The 14,319-nt window shown below is 55.2% G+C and overlaps 1 protein-coding gene across 2 annotated transcripts; it reads right to left on the bottom strand.

Moving 5' to 3' along the window:
- Positions 1 to 71: 71 nt before the first annotated feature.
- Positions 72 to 13,835, bottom strand: LOC119811780 (calcium homeostasis endoplasmic reticulum protein). Of its 2 annotated transcripts, none has more exons than XM_038325794.1 (18): positions 13,746 to 13,835; positions 13,297 to 13,470; positions 10,012 to 10,196; positions 9,233 to 9,370; positions 9,011 to 9,162; positions 7,481 to 7,625; positions 7,305 to 7,394; positions 6,904 to 7,159; positions 5,286 to 5,461; positions 3,309 to 3,744; positions 2,418 to 2,656; positions 2,137 to 2,270; positions 1,721 to 1,807; positions 1,493 to 1,636; positions 1,301 to 1,417; positions 1,028 to 1,122; positions 746 to 931; positions 72 to 669 (listed from the first exon to the last, which is right to left on the bottom strand). In XM_038325794.1, exons 1-18 carry the CDS (start codon positions 13,768 to 13,770, stop codon positions 629 to 631), a joined length of 2,820 nt encoding a protein of 939 aa, XP_038181722.1. In that variant the 5' UTR covers positions 13,771 to 13,835; the 3' UTR covers positions 72 to 628. The 2 variants fall into 2 exon arrangements, with proteins under 2 accessions (XP_038181722.1, XP_038181723.1); XM_038325795.1 differs by having other exon boundaries at positions 7,481 to 7,592.
- Between the last annotated feature and the right edge of the window lie 484 nt (positions 13,836 to 14,319).

Raw genomic sequence — 14,319 nt, 5'->3', positions numbered from 1 at the left:
AAATAACTGGCACCAGGCTGCTGCAGCCCCAGGAGCGACCGGGGCCTCCCTCCCTCCCTCCCTCCCTCCCTCCCTCCTTCTCTGGGAATGGCTGGGCACACAAATCAAACAGCCCAGGAAGTGCTGCCCGGCTGGTGCCCCGCACTCCATGGCACCCCATGCTCTGGGATGCTCCTCGCTGGTGTTGGGCTCCCCAGGCGGGAGCTGCAGGCTGAGGCGCTGTGCTGGGTGGAAGGACTCTGGGGAGGCCATCTTTTTCTGACCCCGTCTCCTCGGAAGCTGTGTCCAGCTGATAGAAAACAGCTAACGTTTGAGGAAGGGTAAAATGCAGCTAAACGACGGAGGAGGAGTAGGGTCTCCCGACCCCACACATAAGGAGTCAGGCTTCGCTTTTCTAACACAAAACCAGGTGGAACCAAAATGAAATTCCTTCTGACCTTCCTTTCCCAGCTGTCACGTGCAGTGCGGGTCTCACTACCTGGCTCTGGGGTGGGGGTGGGGGTGGTCTTGGTTTGAGCTTTGCTCTCCTGGCACTGAGAGGCCGAGGTATCTGCAGCACCTCCTCCAGGACATGGGCAAGCCAAGCTGGAGCCACTTCCACACTGAGCAGCGCCACCCGAGGCCTGTGTTAGTCTTCCTTCTCCTCCTTTCTCGCCCCAAACGTGGAGACTGTGTGAGAACAGGGTCGTCACTCCCACCTTTCCAGCAGACTATGCCCGCCCTGCCCACCCACACCATTACTCACACTCATCGCGGGCCTTCATGCGGGCAATGAAGGAGTAGCTCTTGTTGCGGCGGTAATTCTCATAAGGGTCATCCAGGGCCACGCCCACGCCCTTGTACTGGTCCCACTTATCCCGGACATCACCACCCTTAATGGGGTCCTGGATGCCCTGCTCCTTTGCACCAAGGCCACCAGACCCGCTCCAACCTTGAGGGAGTAAAGAAGGTGCACATGGCAAGGCTATGACCACTGAACCCCCAGCAGGGTCCCATGCAGGAAGCTGGCACTGACTCAGGTACTCACCCATCTTCACCAGCATCTGATGGCCTTTGTTCTCTTCTCCAAGCCTTGAGTCCGGTATGGGAGGTGCTGAATTAGAACCCAGGCCAGCTGCGGAGCTGGAATGAAGAGAGCCATGTGGTAAGGTGATGAACTCTATAATTTGACTTAGAGCACGGACAGCAGCCATTTAAGCATGGTAGGAAAGGGCCTGTGGACTGGCCCAGTTGGTCTGAGTGATGCCACCTTCCCTTCAGCAATAGGGGTGCCTCTGAATACCCGACACCAGCGGCTTACGGTGGGGTGGGGCTCCTGGACCTGGAGCGGCGCCGCCTCCCCGGAGAGTATGACTTGGACCTGGATCTGGATCTGGAGCGTGAGCGGCTTCTGGAAGAGCGTGACCTGCTGCGGCTTCTGTGGGGACAGTGGGACAATGGAGGGCTGGTAGGAGCAGTGTACATGGGCTTCCCAATGCCCCCACGTGCCTACCTGGACCTGGAGCGTGAGGAAGAGCGGGAACGGGAGCGGGATCGTGAGCGTGAGGAGGAGCGCGAAGACTTCGAGGAGCGTGAGCTGGAGCGAGATGATGAGCGGCCTCGGCTCTTGGACCTGCTGCGTGACCTGGAGGGGCCGCTGCAGGGGTAATGCCATAGTGAGGATGGCCAGTTAGGGCACCACACACCGCGGGGCTGGCCCCATGACACCCACCCAGATCACCTGTTCCTTTTCTCCTGGCCCTTGCGCCGCCTCGCCCGCATCTTGGCTCGGAAGAACTCATAGAGGCCGTTCTGCTCCCAGCCCTCACTGTAAGACAAGGCCCCTATGAGAGACCTGGGATGGCCTCCAAGGGCCATAATGGCCAGGGAGGAAGCTAACCAGGAGGCAGCTAGGGCTCTGCTACGTGTTCAGACTTCCTTCCCACTGGAAGGACCTGGTAGGCAGCCGAATCCCAGGTGACCTCATAAACTTGCTGTTCTTAATGGCTGCTGGGCCAACATTGGATGGCACAAGGCCTATACTCCATGCCCAGCGTCTGAGACCAATGCATAGAATGTTTGGAGGAACCAGGTCCTCACCTGCAAGTTGGACTAGGAGGGCAGGGGCTCAACCAGCCTGGGGCCCAGCCTCCCTACCTGTTCCTCGGCCTGTCATGGGAGGGTGGGCTGTAGAAGGCTTCCACAGCTGCGAGCAGCCTCTCGCTGGGTGGCATGGGGGGTGGCAGGCGGATGTCTTTGGGGTCCAGAGGCTTGTACTCGTGGTCCTCCAGCTGTAGGAGAATACGCTATTGCCTGTGCCCTGCGGAGTCCTCCCTGGCCACCCAGTAGAAGACAGCGGCAAGGCAGGAACCCAGCCCAACATCAGCACGCCCTTCCTTCCACCATACACTACCACCTACCACCCTGTCCAGTATCACCTTCACAAGGGGAGCCATTAACCCCGCTGGAAGATCGAAGTAGGGTACATTGGGGACCAGGCTGGGGTCATCATGGTTGATGTGAGGTGGGCCTTGTCGCCGCATGTGGGGGGGCTGGCCATTGAAGCCGTGGGGAGGAGGGCCAAAGTCAGGGTGCTGGGGCCCGGCCCAGGGCGGGTGCTCATTGATCCCAGGGTGTGGCATGCGGTGGCCAGGGTGGTGATGAGGAGGTCCCATCTCTGCAAAACAAAACATTGTCTCCAGCTTGCTCCGTAGTCAAGTGGAGTGAGAAGGTCAATAAGGAGGCCTGGAACTCTCACAGATATGGATGCAGCTAAGGGGTCTCAAGTGACAAGATTGAAGGACCACACCATTGTACCCAGTGGCAGCAAGCTGAACTTCCACCTCCTCGCTGGGGGTGTTGAGGTCTTTCTCTGCCAGGACTCAAGACAGGTGAGCCAGCAGCTGCCCTTGAAGCATAACATTATGGCTACTCTGGTGGACTCTACCCCAACTGCCTGAGGTCCTCTGAAGAGAACAGGGAGGACACATGCAGAGGAAAGCCTTCCTGAGGCCAGCCTTGAGGACCCTGTAATAGGGTGTGGATTTCTACCACTGAGGCACACTCTTGTCTATGGCTTCTGTGTGCAGCTCAGGCTGACACAGCAACCACAAGAGACAGCCGGGAAGGACAGCAAGGCAAGAGCAGGAAAATGGTGCTGGAAGTACAGACAGAAAGGTCCAACTGGCCTGTACGTGTGGGCGCAGGGTGGAGGCCACCCTTGTCTGCCCATTCCATACCCATTCTATGCCTGTCACTTCCACAACACTGACAGCAAGGCATACCTGGAACACCCCAACAGGCCTTCCTACATTGCCTTACCCACTCACCTGTGGGGAAGTCTCCTTGGGGATAGTCGAAGCGGTGAGGGTAGGGTGGTCGCTCAAAAGGGTGACGAGGGGGGAAGTCATCCTGCATGAAGCGGGGTGGGAAGCGGTTGAAGTTGTGGGGGTGTGGAGGCTGGTTGAACTGTGGGTGCTGCTGGTGGGGTGGGAAGGGCCCACGGAAGTGGGGAGGCCGCTGCATCCGGAAAGGCGGCTCACGCTGGGCACCACCCCAGGGTGGTGGCTCATGCTGATTGTTCCATGGTCCTTCAAACTGGTTATTCCAATTGGGATCTGGCTGGTTGTTCCAGGGAGCATCTCGTTGCCCATTCCAGCCAGGGTCCCCACGCTGCTCGCCCCACATGCCCTCATGGCTGTTGTTCCAGGGTGGGCAGTGAGGCGGTCCACCTTGGTGGTGTGGGTATGGAGGCTGCTCTGGGGGCTGCAAGGCAAAACACAGACGTGAGATCAAGGTCTGTAGTTACCTCTCTCTCCTAGGTCCCCACCAGGGCTACAACCTCACATCTAAAGCAAGTAGGACCAAATGTGTCTCCCTCAGGCCCAACGGGCACCATATCCCTAGTGGGACACAGCAGGGGTACATCCTGTACCACACCACAAAACATTCCAACAAATTGGGTCATGTGCCTTAAACCACCCCACTCTATAGCATAAGACGCTCTCACCCAGAACACTGCCTGAGGTCAGCCTAGACACTTGTCCTTGTTTCTTTTTCCAGGACAACAGGTGCCTTTCTTAGGTTGGTACAGGAGAGAGAGACCATACAGGTCCCCCACCACTCCCAAGGCTTGGCAGCAAGCTACATGATCCATGCCAGGTAAGTAGAGTGCTCTCTCCTCTGGCTTCCAAGAGAAGCAGAAGGCCGAATTCTCAATAGCAGGAATAATTTCTTTTTCTTTTCTTTTGAGACAGGGTTTCTCTGTGTAGCTTAGGAGCCTGTCCTGGAACTCGCTCTGTAGACCAGGCTGGCCTTGAACTCACAGAGATCCACCTACCTCAGCCTCCCAAATGCTAAGATTAAAGGCGTGCACCACAGCCGCCTGGTGCAGGATGGTTTCTAAGGTACCATGAAGGCATGATAAGAAGCCTGGCTGGCTTCAAGGTCTTTTTTACTGGGGAAGAGGGGTATGGGCGGCACTCCACTCCAGTTCCAGGATAGCCTGGAACTCAATCCTCCTACCTCAGCCTTCCAAAGACTGCAATTACAAGCATGTCCCATGGCCTGGTTCTATCCCCCACTTCTAGGGATGGAATCCAGCACCTTGCCATCTACATGGGCTGCTAATGCCTGTAACCTCAAGATTTGGTGGTGGACTGCCATACTGGCTGGTAAGCCTCAGTGGACCAGCCCTCCATCCCATAGATCATACTGAGCCTACGCAAAGCTTGTCACATACCTCCCTCAAAGGTTCCCATGTGCCCACCCAGCAGGCTCACAGCCCACACTGGGACATGGGTACTGTTGACAGGGATGTGCATCTCTTGTCAACTAAACTTGAAGCTGAGGGGTGAGGCTCAGATCTGAGACCTGTAGTTCACATCCCTGGCACCCGTAAGTGTTCTCTACAGTGGCATGGCCATGCCCTGTTGATGGGAAAGTACGCTGTACCCAGATGCTCCAGTCAATCTCACCTAGCAAATTACGGGGCTGCTCATGTACCATGTGATCTCTGCTCTGGTCTGAGTCACCCAGAGTCCCTGCAGCACCTGTAGCCTCTGGGGAAAGCTCACCACTTCTGATCTTCCTTCTATCTTTCCTGACAGACCTGAAAGCTGCACTAGTAAGGACAGGCCAAAGAGGACCCTGAGTGGCTCAAACAATGGTGGTACTGGGCGTCTGTTCAGGGTTCACTGTCCCTGGGCTGTTATGGCCGCCCCCTGCCTGCTGCCCCACACAACCCTACTAGGAGCACACAGAGCAGGCCTTTAACTCTGTCACACATGTCTCAACAGATGAAGTACCTGCTGTTGACCCCAAGGAGCAACAGGGTGAGGCTGATCAAACCAAGGGGGCTTGTTTGGCGGGATCTGCTCATGGGGGCCAGGACCCCGAGGGCCAGTAGCTGCAGGATCCTGAACACCTGCTGAGGCATCGTACTCTGAAGAACCAGGCATCTGGATGGGAGGCTTGTTGTCATCTAAACACAGGTGACAATCAGGAGTGGCTCGTCAGTAGGAGAAAGGACTGTTGAGCCTAACACCCCCAACCCAGCCCAGGACAGGAAAGAATTGTGTTCCTAAAGTCACTGAAAGCCACTGCTGCCAATGTCACCATCACAGTCCTCTAGGGATACAAGAGCAGACATTTTCATGCTCATGACATGTCACTGTTTTGTCTACAAGTTGTCATTCCTCCCCACCCCCACCCCCCAGGGCTTCTCAGTTTCTCTGTGTAGCCTTGGCTGTCCTGGAACTCACAGAGATCCACCTGTCCCTACCCCCCGAGTGCTGGGATTAAAGATAGGTACCACTACTGCCCAGCTCAAATTATTTTTTTTTAGTGAACTCATCTCGTGGTAGTCAGAGGGCAACTCTTGGCAGCAGGCTCTCTCCTGCCACCCTGTGGATCCTAGGGATCAAACTGAGGCCATCAGACGCCTGCAAGTTGCCCTACTGGTCTCCACCTCGGTTTTGGAGACAAGAGTCTCACTGAACTCCAGGGATCTGCTGTCTCTGCCTCCCCAGCACTGAGCCGACACACACTACTCTACCCAGCCATCTTTCTCTCTGTTTTTTGTTTTTTTTTTTTTCTTCCCCGAGACAGGGTTTCTCTGTAGCTTTGGAGCCTGTCCTGGAACTAGCTCTTGTAGACCAGGCTGGCCTCGAACTCACAGAGATCCGCCTGCCTCTGCCTCCCGAGTGCTGGGATTAAAGGCGTGCGCCTCGACTGCCCATCTTACACCTGACTTTTAAAATGAGGCCCTTGTGATTGCATGGCAAGCACTCGCTGGTCTAAAACTTAAAATCCTCTTGCCTCAGCTTCCTGAGTACTCACTTCAGACCTTACCCAGGTTTCTTCATAAGTGGTCCTTACACACATACACATATACACTACAAACACGAGATCAGACATGTGTGTTGTGTGTGTTTAGGACTGGGCTATATACGTGCTAAGGTCCCCCAGCCCTGGACCACACCTTGAACAGTGTACCAAATGTGGATTAATGCACTAGCCTGACTCCTCTTTTCTACTCTGGGGGCCATGCAGAGCAGACACTGCTGGCCTAGTCTGGGCACATAAGCGGATTACTCTTGGCCCAGCAGTGGGCAGGCTGTGGAGCAGGTAGCCAGGGGACCAGGGGAATAAATAGTGCTCTCTGACGTGTAGGGCATTCAGGGTTTTTTTTTTGTTTTGTTTTGTTTGTATTTTGTTGTTTGTTTGTTTGTTTTTTTGGATTTTTCGAGACAGGGTTTCTCTGTATAGCTTTGGAACCTATCCCGGAACTCACTCTGTAGACCAGGCTGGCCTCAAACTCATAGAGATCCGCTTGCCTCTGCCTCCCGAGTGCTGGGATTAAAGATATGTGCCACCATCGCCTGGCCAAGGCATTCATTTTAAGAGGTGGAGGGAACTGCATACCTGGCTGGGTAGTCGGTGGGATGGTAGGAGCAGGTGCTGGGGTTGGGGGAGGTGCTGCTGGTGGGGGTGTGGCCTTCACTTCTGCTTCCATCTGAGGCAGCTGAATCTGTGGCTGTGGCTGCTGCTGCTGCTGTTGCTGCTGCTGGGCCAGGCTGCTGACGAACTCTTCATGCTGTGTCTTGAGGCTCTGGATTTGCTGCTGGAAAGCCAGCTGCACAGGCTGCACCACTGAGGAGTACTCGTTGATGAGAGTAGCCTGGTGGAGAAAACACCACCATTCAAGATACCAGTCTGGAACCCAATAGCTAAAAGGTATGTAAGATGCAGCCAGACTCAGTGATGAAAACATCCACAGTTTAAGACTTTGTGGTGATGGGTAGCCCCTGCTGTGTGGCGCTCACCTGGTACTGGCCAAGTCCCAGGGCGGGGCTCTGTAGCTGCTGAATGATGGAGTCATCAAAGTAGCCATTCTTCTCCCACAGCTGTAGGAGCTGGTGCAGAGGAAGACTCGTGAGGCAGAGGTCATGCCACTCAGCCCAGCTGCTCACCCGCCCACCCAGCCCTAGCAGCCTCATACCCGGGCAATCTTCTGCTGCTTATCCTCCTCCACAGCCAGGAAGCTAGTGCAGTAGATAGGCACCACCACCTTCTGCAGGGCAGCCAGCAGCTCCCGGGCCTGCTTGCGCTGGCTGTGAGGGAGAGACCTTCCGCGCGTCAGGGCCCTGGGGCGGGACCCGGCCACGCACCCGTTACCATGCGGCTGCAGCTACAGCACCCTCTCCTCAGGAAATGCCCCCCAACCACACAGGACTATCTACAATGCAGGTGCCTTGTCTTGGGAGACAAGAGTGTGTACCCCAGGGCTATTCAGAACAAGGCCTTCACTATCACAAGGGCCTACCAGAGTGCTTGCATATGTGCAAAGGGTGCAATGGGGCTGCTGTGGTCAGGACCTAGTTACCACTGTGCCCAAGCAGGTTCAACAACCCGCTCAGCAGGGATTCCCCAGCCCCATAGGGCCACTGAGGAGGCTTCTTGGAGCCTAACCACCCACAAAGGTTATGGTCAGCCCCAGGCACAGCATTTGCATGCCATGTGCCAAGACCTTGGGTTTTGTGTCCAGTGCCACTGAGAGGGGACAAAGAGGAAGAAACAGCCCAGGAAGGCCCCTCCAGCTGTGCAGTATGGTGAATCCAGGCCTCTTGTGTGACAGTGGCTCAGCAACCATATGCCGACCCAGGAAAGATGCAGACAGAGGCTAGCAGCTTCAGCTCCCACAGCTGAGGTCACAGGGCAGCAAGGACTGGCAGGAACTGGGTAACGAAAGGCACTGCAGGCCGGACTTCTGTGTGAGTCCAGGTGAAGAGTATAGCAGGGAGTGGGGGAGAGGCCATCTGAGCAGAGGCTCTGTCCTCAGAGGCAGCAGCAAGCCACTGAGAGAAAAAGGAGCAGTGCAGGAGGGCGTAGGTAGCAGAGCCAACTGCCCACTTCCCAGCAGGACAGAAATGGAGACCAGGCAGGGAGGGAGGGAGCAGGCCAGCTTCTCCTGCTCTCCTGGGAGTCATGCACACTTATCAGGTGTCCTGGTTGTCATGGCCATGCTGAAAGGCAGGGAGGCAGTCAGCTTAGCTGACTGTCAGCATGTGTCACTAGCATGGAACTCCTCCACCTGCCTCTGGCCAGAGTTCTGGGTTCTGGTTTCCTCCATCAACTTCACCCAGTAGCCATGCAGAGACACACCTCCCAGGCCCTAAGAGGCTGGAGCCATAGCGCAAAGGAGAAGTCTGATAGGCAGAGAGTCATCAAAAGCAGCCCCCAGGATCTATCTGAACAGAGGGGAGGCAGGGTCCACACAGTGTAGCAGCCATGTGTCTGGCTGTGAGGAACAGTGGTGGGGAGGGAGGACAGCAGCCTAAAGCAGACACATGATGGCTGCGGAAGTAGAAAGGAGGCAGCAGAACCCAAGGCCTGCCTTCTGCAGGTGCCAGACACTGTCCTGGGAGGGGAAGCAGTGGACAGTGTGTGTGTAGCAGGGGTGGTCTGGTGAGCTGGGAGGGAGACCCTTAATTACAGGTGTGGGCTATGGCCCGAGGGATCGCGTACTCACCAGTGGTGCAGCACATCATTGATCAGATAGATGAGGTGCAGTCGCAGCTCGAAATGTGCTCCATCGGCGGTGATGCGGTTGCGCAGGTGGCCTGCCATCAGCTCGCAGTGTGGTGGGGACTTGGCATTGCTGAACATCCAGTTCTTCCCAGCCTGAGAGTCAGGCCAGGGTGAGTGGGTGGTCAGGCAGGTGACAGCACCCCCACCCCACACTGAGCCTCACCGAGATGGCATCCTTAGTGCAGGTGTCAATGATGGGCTGTAGCAGGTTGTCGAACTCGCTCATGTCCAACTGTGTCTCTTCCAGCAGCTTCTGCATCTGCTGCTCCACTGCATGTGCCACAGCTGCAGTCACTTGCTCCTGGGAAGGCCATAAGGGACAGGTGGTGTGAACAAGGGCTCTAGCAGACACACCGGTATCTGTTTTTAGCATATGCCAAATCCTGTGACAGTAGGCACCACAGTAGGCAGAACAGGCCTCGGCTAACAGGAAAATGAAGCCAGGGAGGCAGGAATGAGGGCTAACATGTGGTAGGCACCCATGATCCTAGCCCTTGGGAGGCTGAGGCAGAGACTGTGATTCTAGGACAGCTTGGGGAGATGCTGTCTCAAAAGCAAACCAAACCAAACCCAAACCCAAACCACAAATGCTAAGTATGGGCCATCAAGCCAGTTAAGACTAAGAGGCCAGTTCTGGTGTCCAGTCTATGATGGGCAGCAAACACATACGCCTGGTGTGTGACAAGAGCAAGCAAGGAAACACAAGTGGGGCTAGTACTCAGGTCCGTACATCATTCTTTTCATTTCTGATTCTCCTCCCTAGAGAACTTGGCAATAGGATCAGCCTAACAGATGGGACAATGAATTTCCTCCCTACTCAGCCTGATAGGCACCAAGTCACTAGGTGGTGGCATCCACAAGTCTACCTAGCAACACCTGTGAATGTTCCACAGTCCTACTGGAAGGTGACCCCATGGTCACTAGCCCAAGAAACAGCTGTACCTGACGCAGGGCCAGCAGGTGCTGCTCCTGCTGCTGAAGACTCCACTGGCTCTGCTGGATGAGCTCGTCCATTGACGGGGTGCCCTGGGCCGGAGTGAGGGGTGCCGTGGGAGCTAGCGGAGGTTGTGGCAGAGGGGGCATGGTTGCAGTTGGCTCCAGCTCTGGGGCCTGCTGCTTGCAGATGACTAGTAGGAGAGAGATGGGTCCTGTGAGCCTAGGGCCAGCCCCAGGTTCCCTGCGATGCATCAGGTTTGACCAGTATGGAGGGGTTGATGGAAGAAAGCTAAGTTCACTCGCCAACCTGCCCGTGCTTTTTTTCCCTGTTGTGCCTGGTCTTCCTGGAGATTATCAAAGCTGCCTTTGTACCACCTCCTCACCACACAGGCTGAATCTGCCCATCTTCCCTTCTTAGCCAGGACTGAGGTACTATGGCCATTGCTGGAGATGTGGTATCTATCCTAGGGGTGTGTTTGTTCCATGTGGCTGGTCCCTAAACTCTCCCTTCACTCAAGACATATTCTGAAGGTCTGGCCAGCACACACAGGGATGGAGTATCCCCAAGACCTGCCACACCTCCTGTGGTGATCCTTTCAATCTGCAGGCCTTGGACCAGCATCCAGGATCACCTAGCTTAAACCACCAATAACACACTGGTATGACAGTGTCTGGGCCCATGCTGGCCAGATGAGGTATCAGTATGTCTGGAGAAAAGGGACTTCCCTGCCTGCAGGCAGGACTTCAACAAGATGGCCTGCTTACCCTCTACTTCTGGGCCCTGCCTGATCCCAACAACATGGCCAATCTGTGGGAACCTCTGAGGCTTACCCAAAGGAAATGAACTTTGAGCAAAAACAAAGTATGGCAAGGGGGTGAGTCCCACTTAGGCCTTAGTAGCATCCACAAGTTGGCCTGGTTTAAGCTGTAAATTCCACACTCCTTTGGGGAGAGCTTCACTCTGGAGGAGCCACTGATGGCCTGGACCTTCACTCACGACAGCACTGGGCTTTCCCAGTCCAAGCCTGGATCTTGCTCCTGCACTCCAGCCGGCATAGCGGTCCATCCAGATGAGGGTGGACATACCCCTCACACTAATCAGCCTCTGCCTGCATCATACCTAGTAAGGAACTGTGTCCTGTAGCAGTGCGGCCCTATGCACACAGCAGACAAGGCCTGTGGAGCAGTCTTGCCCAGCAGATAATCTAAGGGAAAGGCAACAGCCCACAACTCACACTTTTATTGCACTTTGCAAATATAAGGCCATGGTGACAGTGGACTGGAAGTTTTAACCAACAACTCAGCACTAGCCTTCACCACAGTGCTTGCAAAGTGCCATTCTAGACCAGTCCAAGGTTTAGCGATAAAATACTGAGCCCACAGCCCTTTCTGAGCTTAATGTTCAGGTGACGCTTATAGCTCCTCAGCAAGCAACTCCTCCCTTATGGGTCAAACCCAAACCCTCTTCTGGACTTCCACCACCTATCATCCTCAGCCTGTGCCCCCCCCCCCCAGCTTTCCTAAGACTCTCCCTCCAGTTTGCCCCTGGCTGTCCCTGTCATGTTCAGTAGATCCTACTATGGCATGGCTCTCGGAATGCCCTCCTGATCCCAGCCCAAATCTGCCATGGCTTCCATGCATTTTCCTTTCCCTTTTCCAGCTCTAAGTCTACACCCTAACAAGTGACACTGTCCAGATGGGAAGTATGGGCAGACTTCCTGTACAGCTCCCAGGGACATTCACTCCAAGGCACTATCAAAACTTACTCCCACTTGCCACCCCTCACCTATCCCCAAGTCTACCTTTGATACCACCTGCCTCCACGCTCACGCTGACCCCCTTATTAGGTCAGCCCTCTCCCCAACTCCAGCCTGTTGTGTTGGAACTCTCTGTGGCTCTCTGTTGCCTTAGGATGGTTATGAACTTGGTGCTCGAAGGCTAAGTGACATCAAACAGCTGACCTCTACCAAGACTAAATAGGAGACAAAACCTTATGACCCACAGACTCTAGTCCACATTGGTATATCAGAACTCTCCATATCAAACCCTCCTCCAGCTCACACTTGTGGCCACTGGTGGCTCCTCTCTGAACATACAGCTTCTTTAAGTCCCTGTGCTCCATGGGCTCAAGTTTGTCTGTTTTCTATAAAAATCTATAGTTTAAAAGTTTGATATATACAAGTTTTCTATCAACCATCCACAACATAATGCTAGAGCACACCAAAGAAAGTATTTGGCATCAGGACTGTGGTTTGGCAGCTGTCACCTTTGAATGCCCGTAGCTTTGCAAGGGCAAGCACTCATTCCAACAGCTCACCCAGGCGTTAAGAGTTACCCAGGACAGTGTTGTCATTCAAAGCTGGGGTATGCTGGCTTTCACTTGTAATCCCAAACACCTGAAAAGCCGATGCAAGTTTGCTTTGAGTTGGAAGCCAGTCTGAATAACATGCTGCCAGACCAACCTGTGCTACAATGTGAGACCTCACAGACCACCTGTGCTTCCTAACTATTTTCTTTTTTTTTTCCCCAGTTTTCTGAGACTGGGTCTATGCAGTCATGCCAGTACTGGAACTTGATGTGTAGATGGGACTGGCCTCAAACTCAGAGATCCAACTGCCTCTGTTTTCTGAGTGCTAGGATTAAAGGGCTGACCCACCACATCTGGCTTTTAAATTTTATTTTTATTATCATGTGTTTCTTGATGCTCACCTAGTTGGACATTTTAAGGTACAGTTAGGCCAGGCAGGGTGGTGCACATGTCTTTAATCCCAGCACTTGGAAGGCAGAGATCTCTGAGTTTGAGGCCAGCCTGGTCTACAAAGCTGACTCCAGGATGGCCAGAGCTGCAGAGTGAAGCTGTGTCAAAAACCAATTAAAAGAGAAAAAGAAAAAGAAAAAACGCTGCAGAAACTAAAGGGGAAACTTTCTGATCTATGCATCTGAAACGCTGAAGCCTCTGGTCTCAGTCTTTAGAATGGGCTACACAGTTCCTGCCCCAGATACAAGACTCTGCTTCCCGCCTTCCTGCAGACCCGTCATCCCCTGGGCAAAGACAATCCAGGAACTCCCGACCAGCGCCCGGAAAGAGAGTTTATGACACTTCAATGTATGACTCCTTAGGCACACAGATTCAACAGTCTATCTTAGTGCAGGGCCCCAGGAACGACAGAAAGAACAGTCAGAGACAGAACCGCCCGGTTTTGCAGACCGCGAAACATGCGACCCCAAAGAAAAAGGCTGCGGCGGGGACCGGACTGAATGCTGAGGCGGCCGAGGGCCGGGGGGACTCACGCTGCTGCTGCTCCAGAGCCAGCTTGCATTTGTAGTAACTGTAGAACTCGCCTCCAAACAGAAACGAGAATTTCGGGTTGTCCTTCTGTTTCTCCATCGTCATTTTCTCGAACTCGGGCCCGTTGCGAGCCACAAACTGAGCGAGCTTGTCGATGACATTTCGAAGCTCCTGGTCTGCAGGACGGAGGAAAAGGCGTCAATGGGGGCAGCTCGAACCCGGGGATCGGGCCAGGGTCCTCTGGGGCGGGCCGCAGCGAGGCGGCGGTGTACGGGTCCTGAATAGGGCCAAGCGCGCGCGCTGGAATGTGGGGACCCACGGGAGAGGCCGCGGGAGGAGCGGCGAGGCCGTAGCGCGCTTCGTCTCCGAGCCGGGAACTTGGAGAGGCACGACCAGCCGGCGGGGGCACGCGGGGAGAACCTAATGATCTCCGCTCAGGGATGGATCTCACCGTCTGGCGGCAGCGGCATCTCCATGGCTGCAGCCGCTGGGAACGACCTCCGGCGCCTCACGCTCGCCCACCAGCACCGTCCGCAGAAGCCGGCCGGAAGTGGCGCAAAGGGAGACGTTTACGACGGCCTCGCGGGCCGCTTTGGCGCGCCATTTACGGCTGTCGCCGGGAAACCCCGCAAGTGAGGACTGGAAGAGGGCGGGAAGAGGCTGTGTGAGTAACACGCACGGGGGTGTGGGGGTAGCGAGGCGCATGCGTGGGAGACTCTTGGCGCCTGCGCGGGACCGCCGCCGTTCCGCTACGCGCTAGAGCGTGTGGAGCGGACCTGGCTTGAACATTTGGGTTTCTGCGTTCCTGCGAGAGCGTCCGGGCGCTCTCAGTCCTCTGCGTCCTTCACAGCCTCGTGCACCGTTCAGGCTTGGCGAATCACACAATCCCGGCTTCCCAACATCGGCGTCAGACAGAAGTGGAACAGCGACGTGTCTTCTGAAGCGACCGTGCAGACGCGTGCTGACATAGGGAAGGAGAACTGAAAGCAGCCGTCGGCAGCCATCCCCTTTGTTTACGTATTTTA

Source organism: Arvicola amphibius, chromosome 4 (assembly GCF_903992535.2).
Source record: "Arvicola amphibius chromosome 4, mArvAmp1.2, whole genome shotgun sequence".
Lineage (NCBI taxonomy): Eukaryota > Metazoa > Chordata > Mammalia > Rodentia > Cricetidae > Arvicola > Arvicola amphibius.
Note: the sequence above shows the minus strand (reverse complement) of the source record. Positions and strands in the feature narration are given on the sequence as shown.

Coding starts and splice junctions, on each gene's coding strand:
- LOC119811780 (XM_038325794.1), bottom strand. CDS start 13,770: ATGGAGATGCCGCTGCCGCCAGACG. Junction 13,471..13,745: donor GATGCCGCTGCCGCCAGACG/GTGAGATCCATC, acceptor TCCGTCCTGCAG/ACCAGGAGCTTCGAAATGTC. Junction 7,626..9,010: donor AATGATGTGCTGCACCACTG/GTGAGTACGCGA, acceptor GTCCCGCCCCAG/GGCCCTGACGCGCGGAAGGT.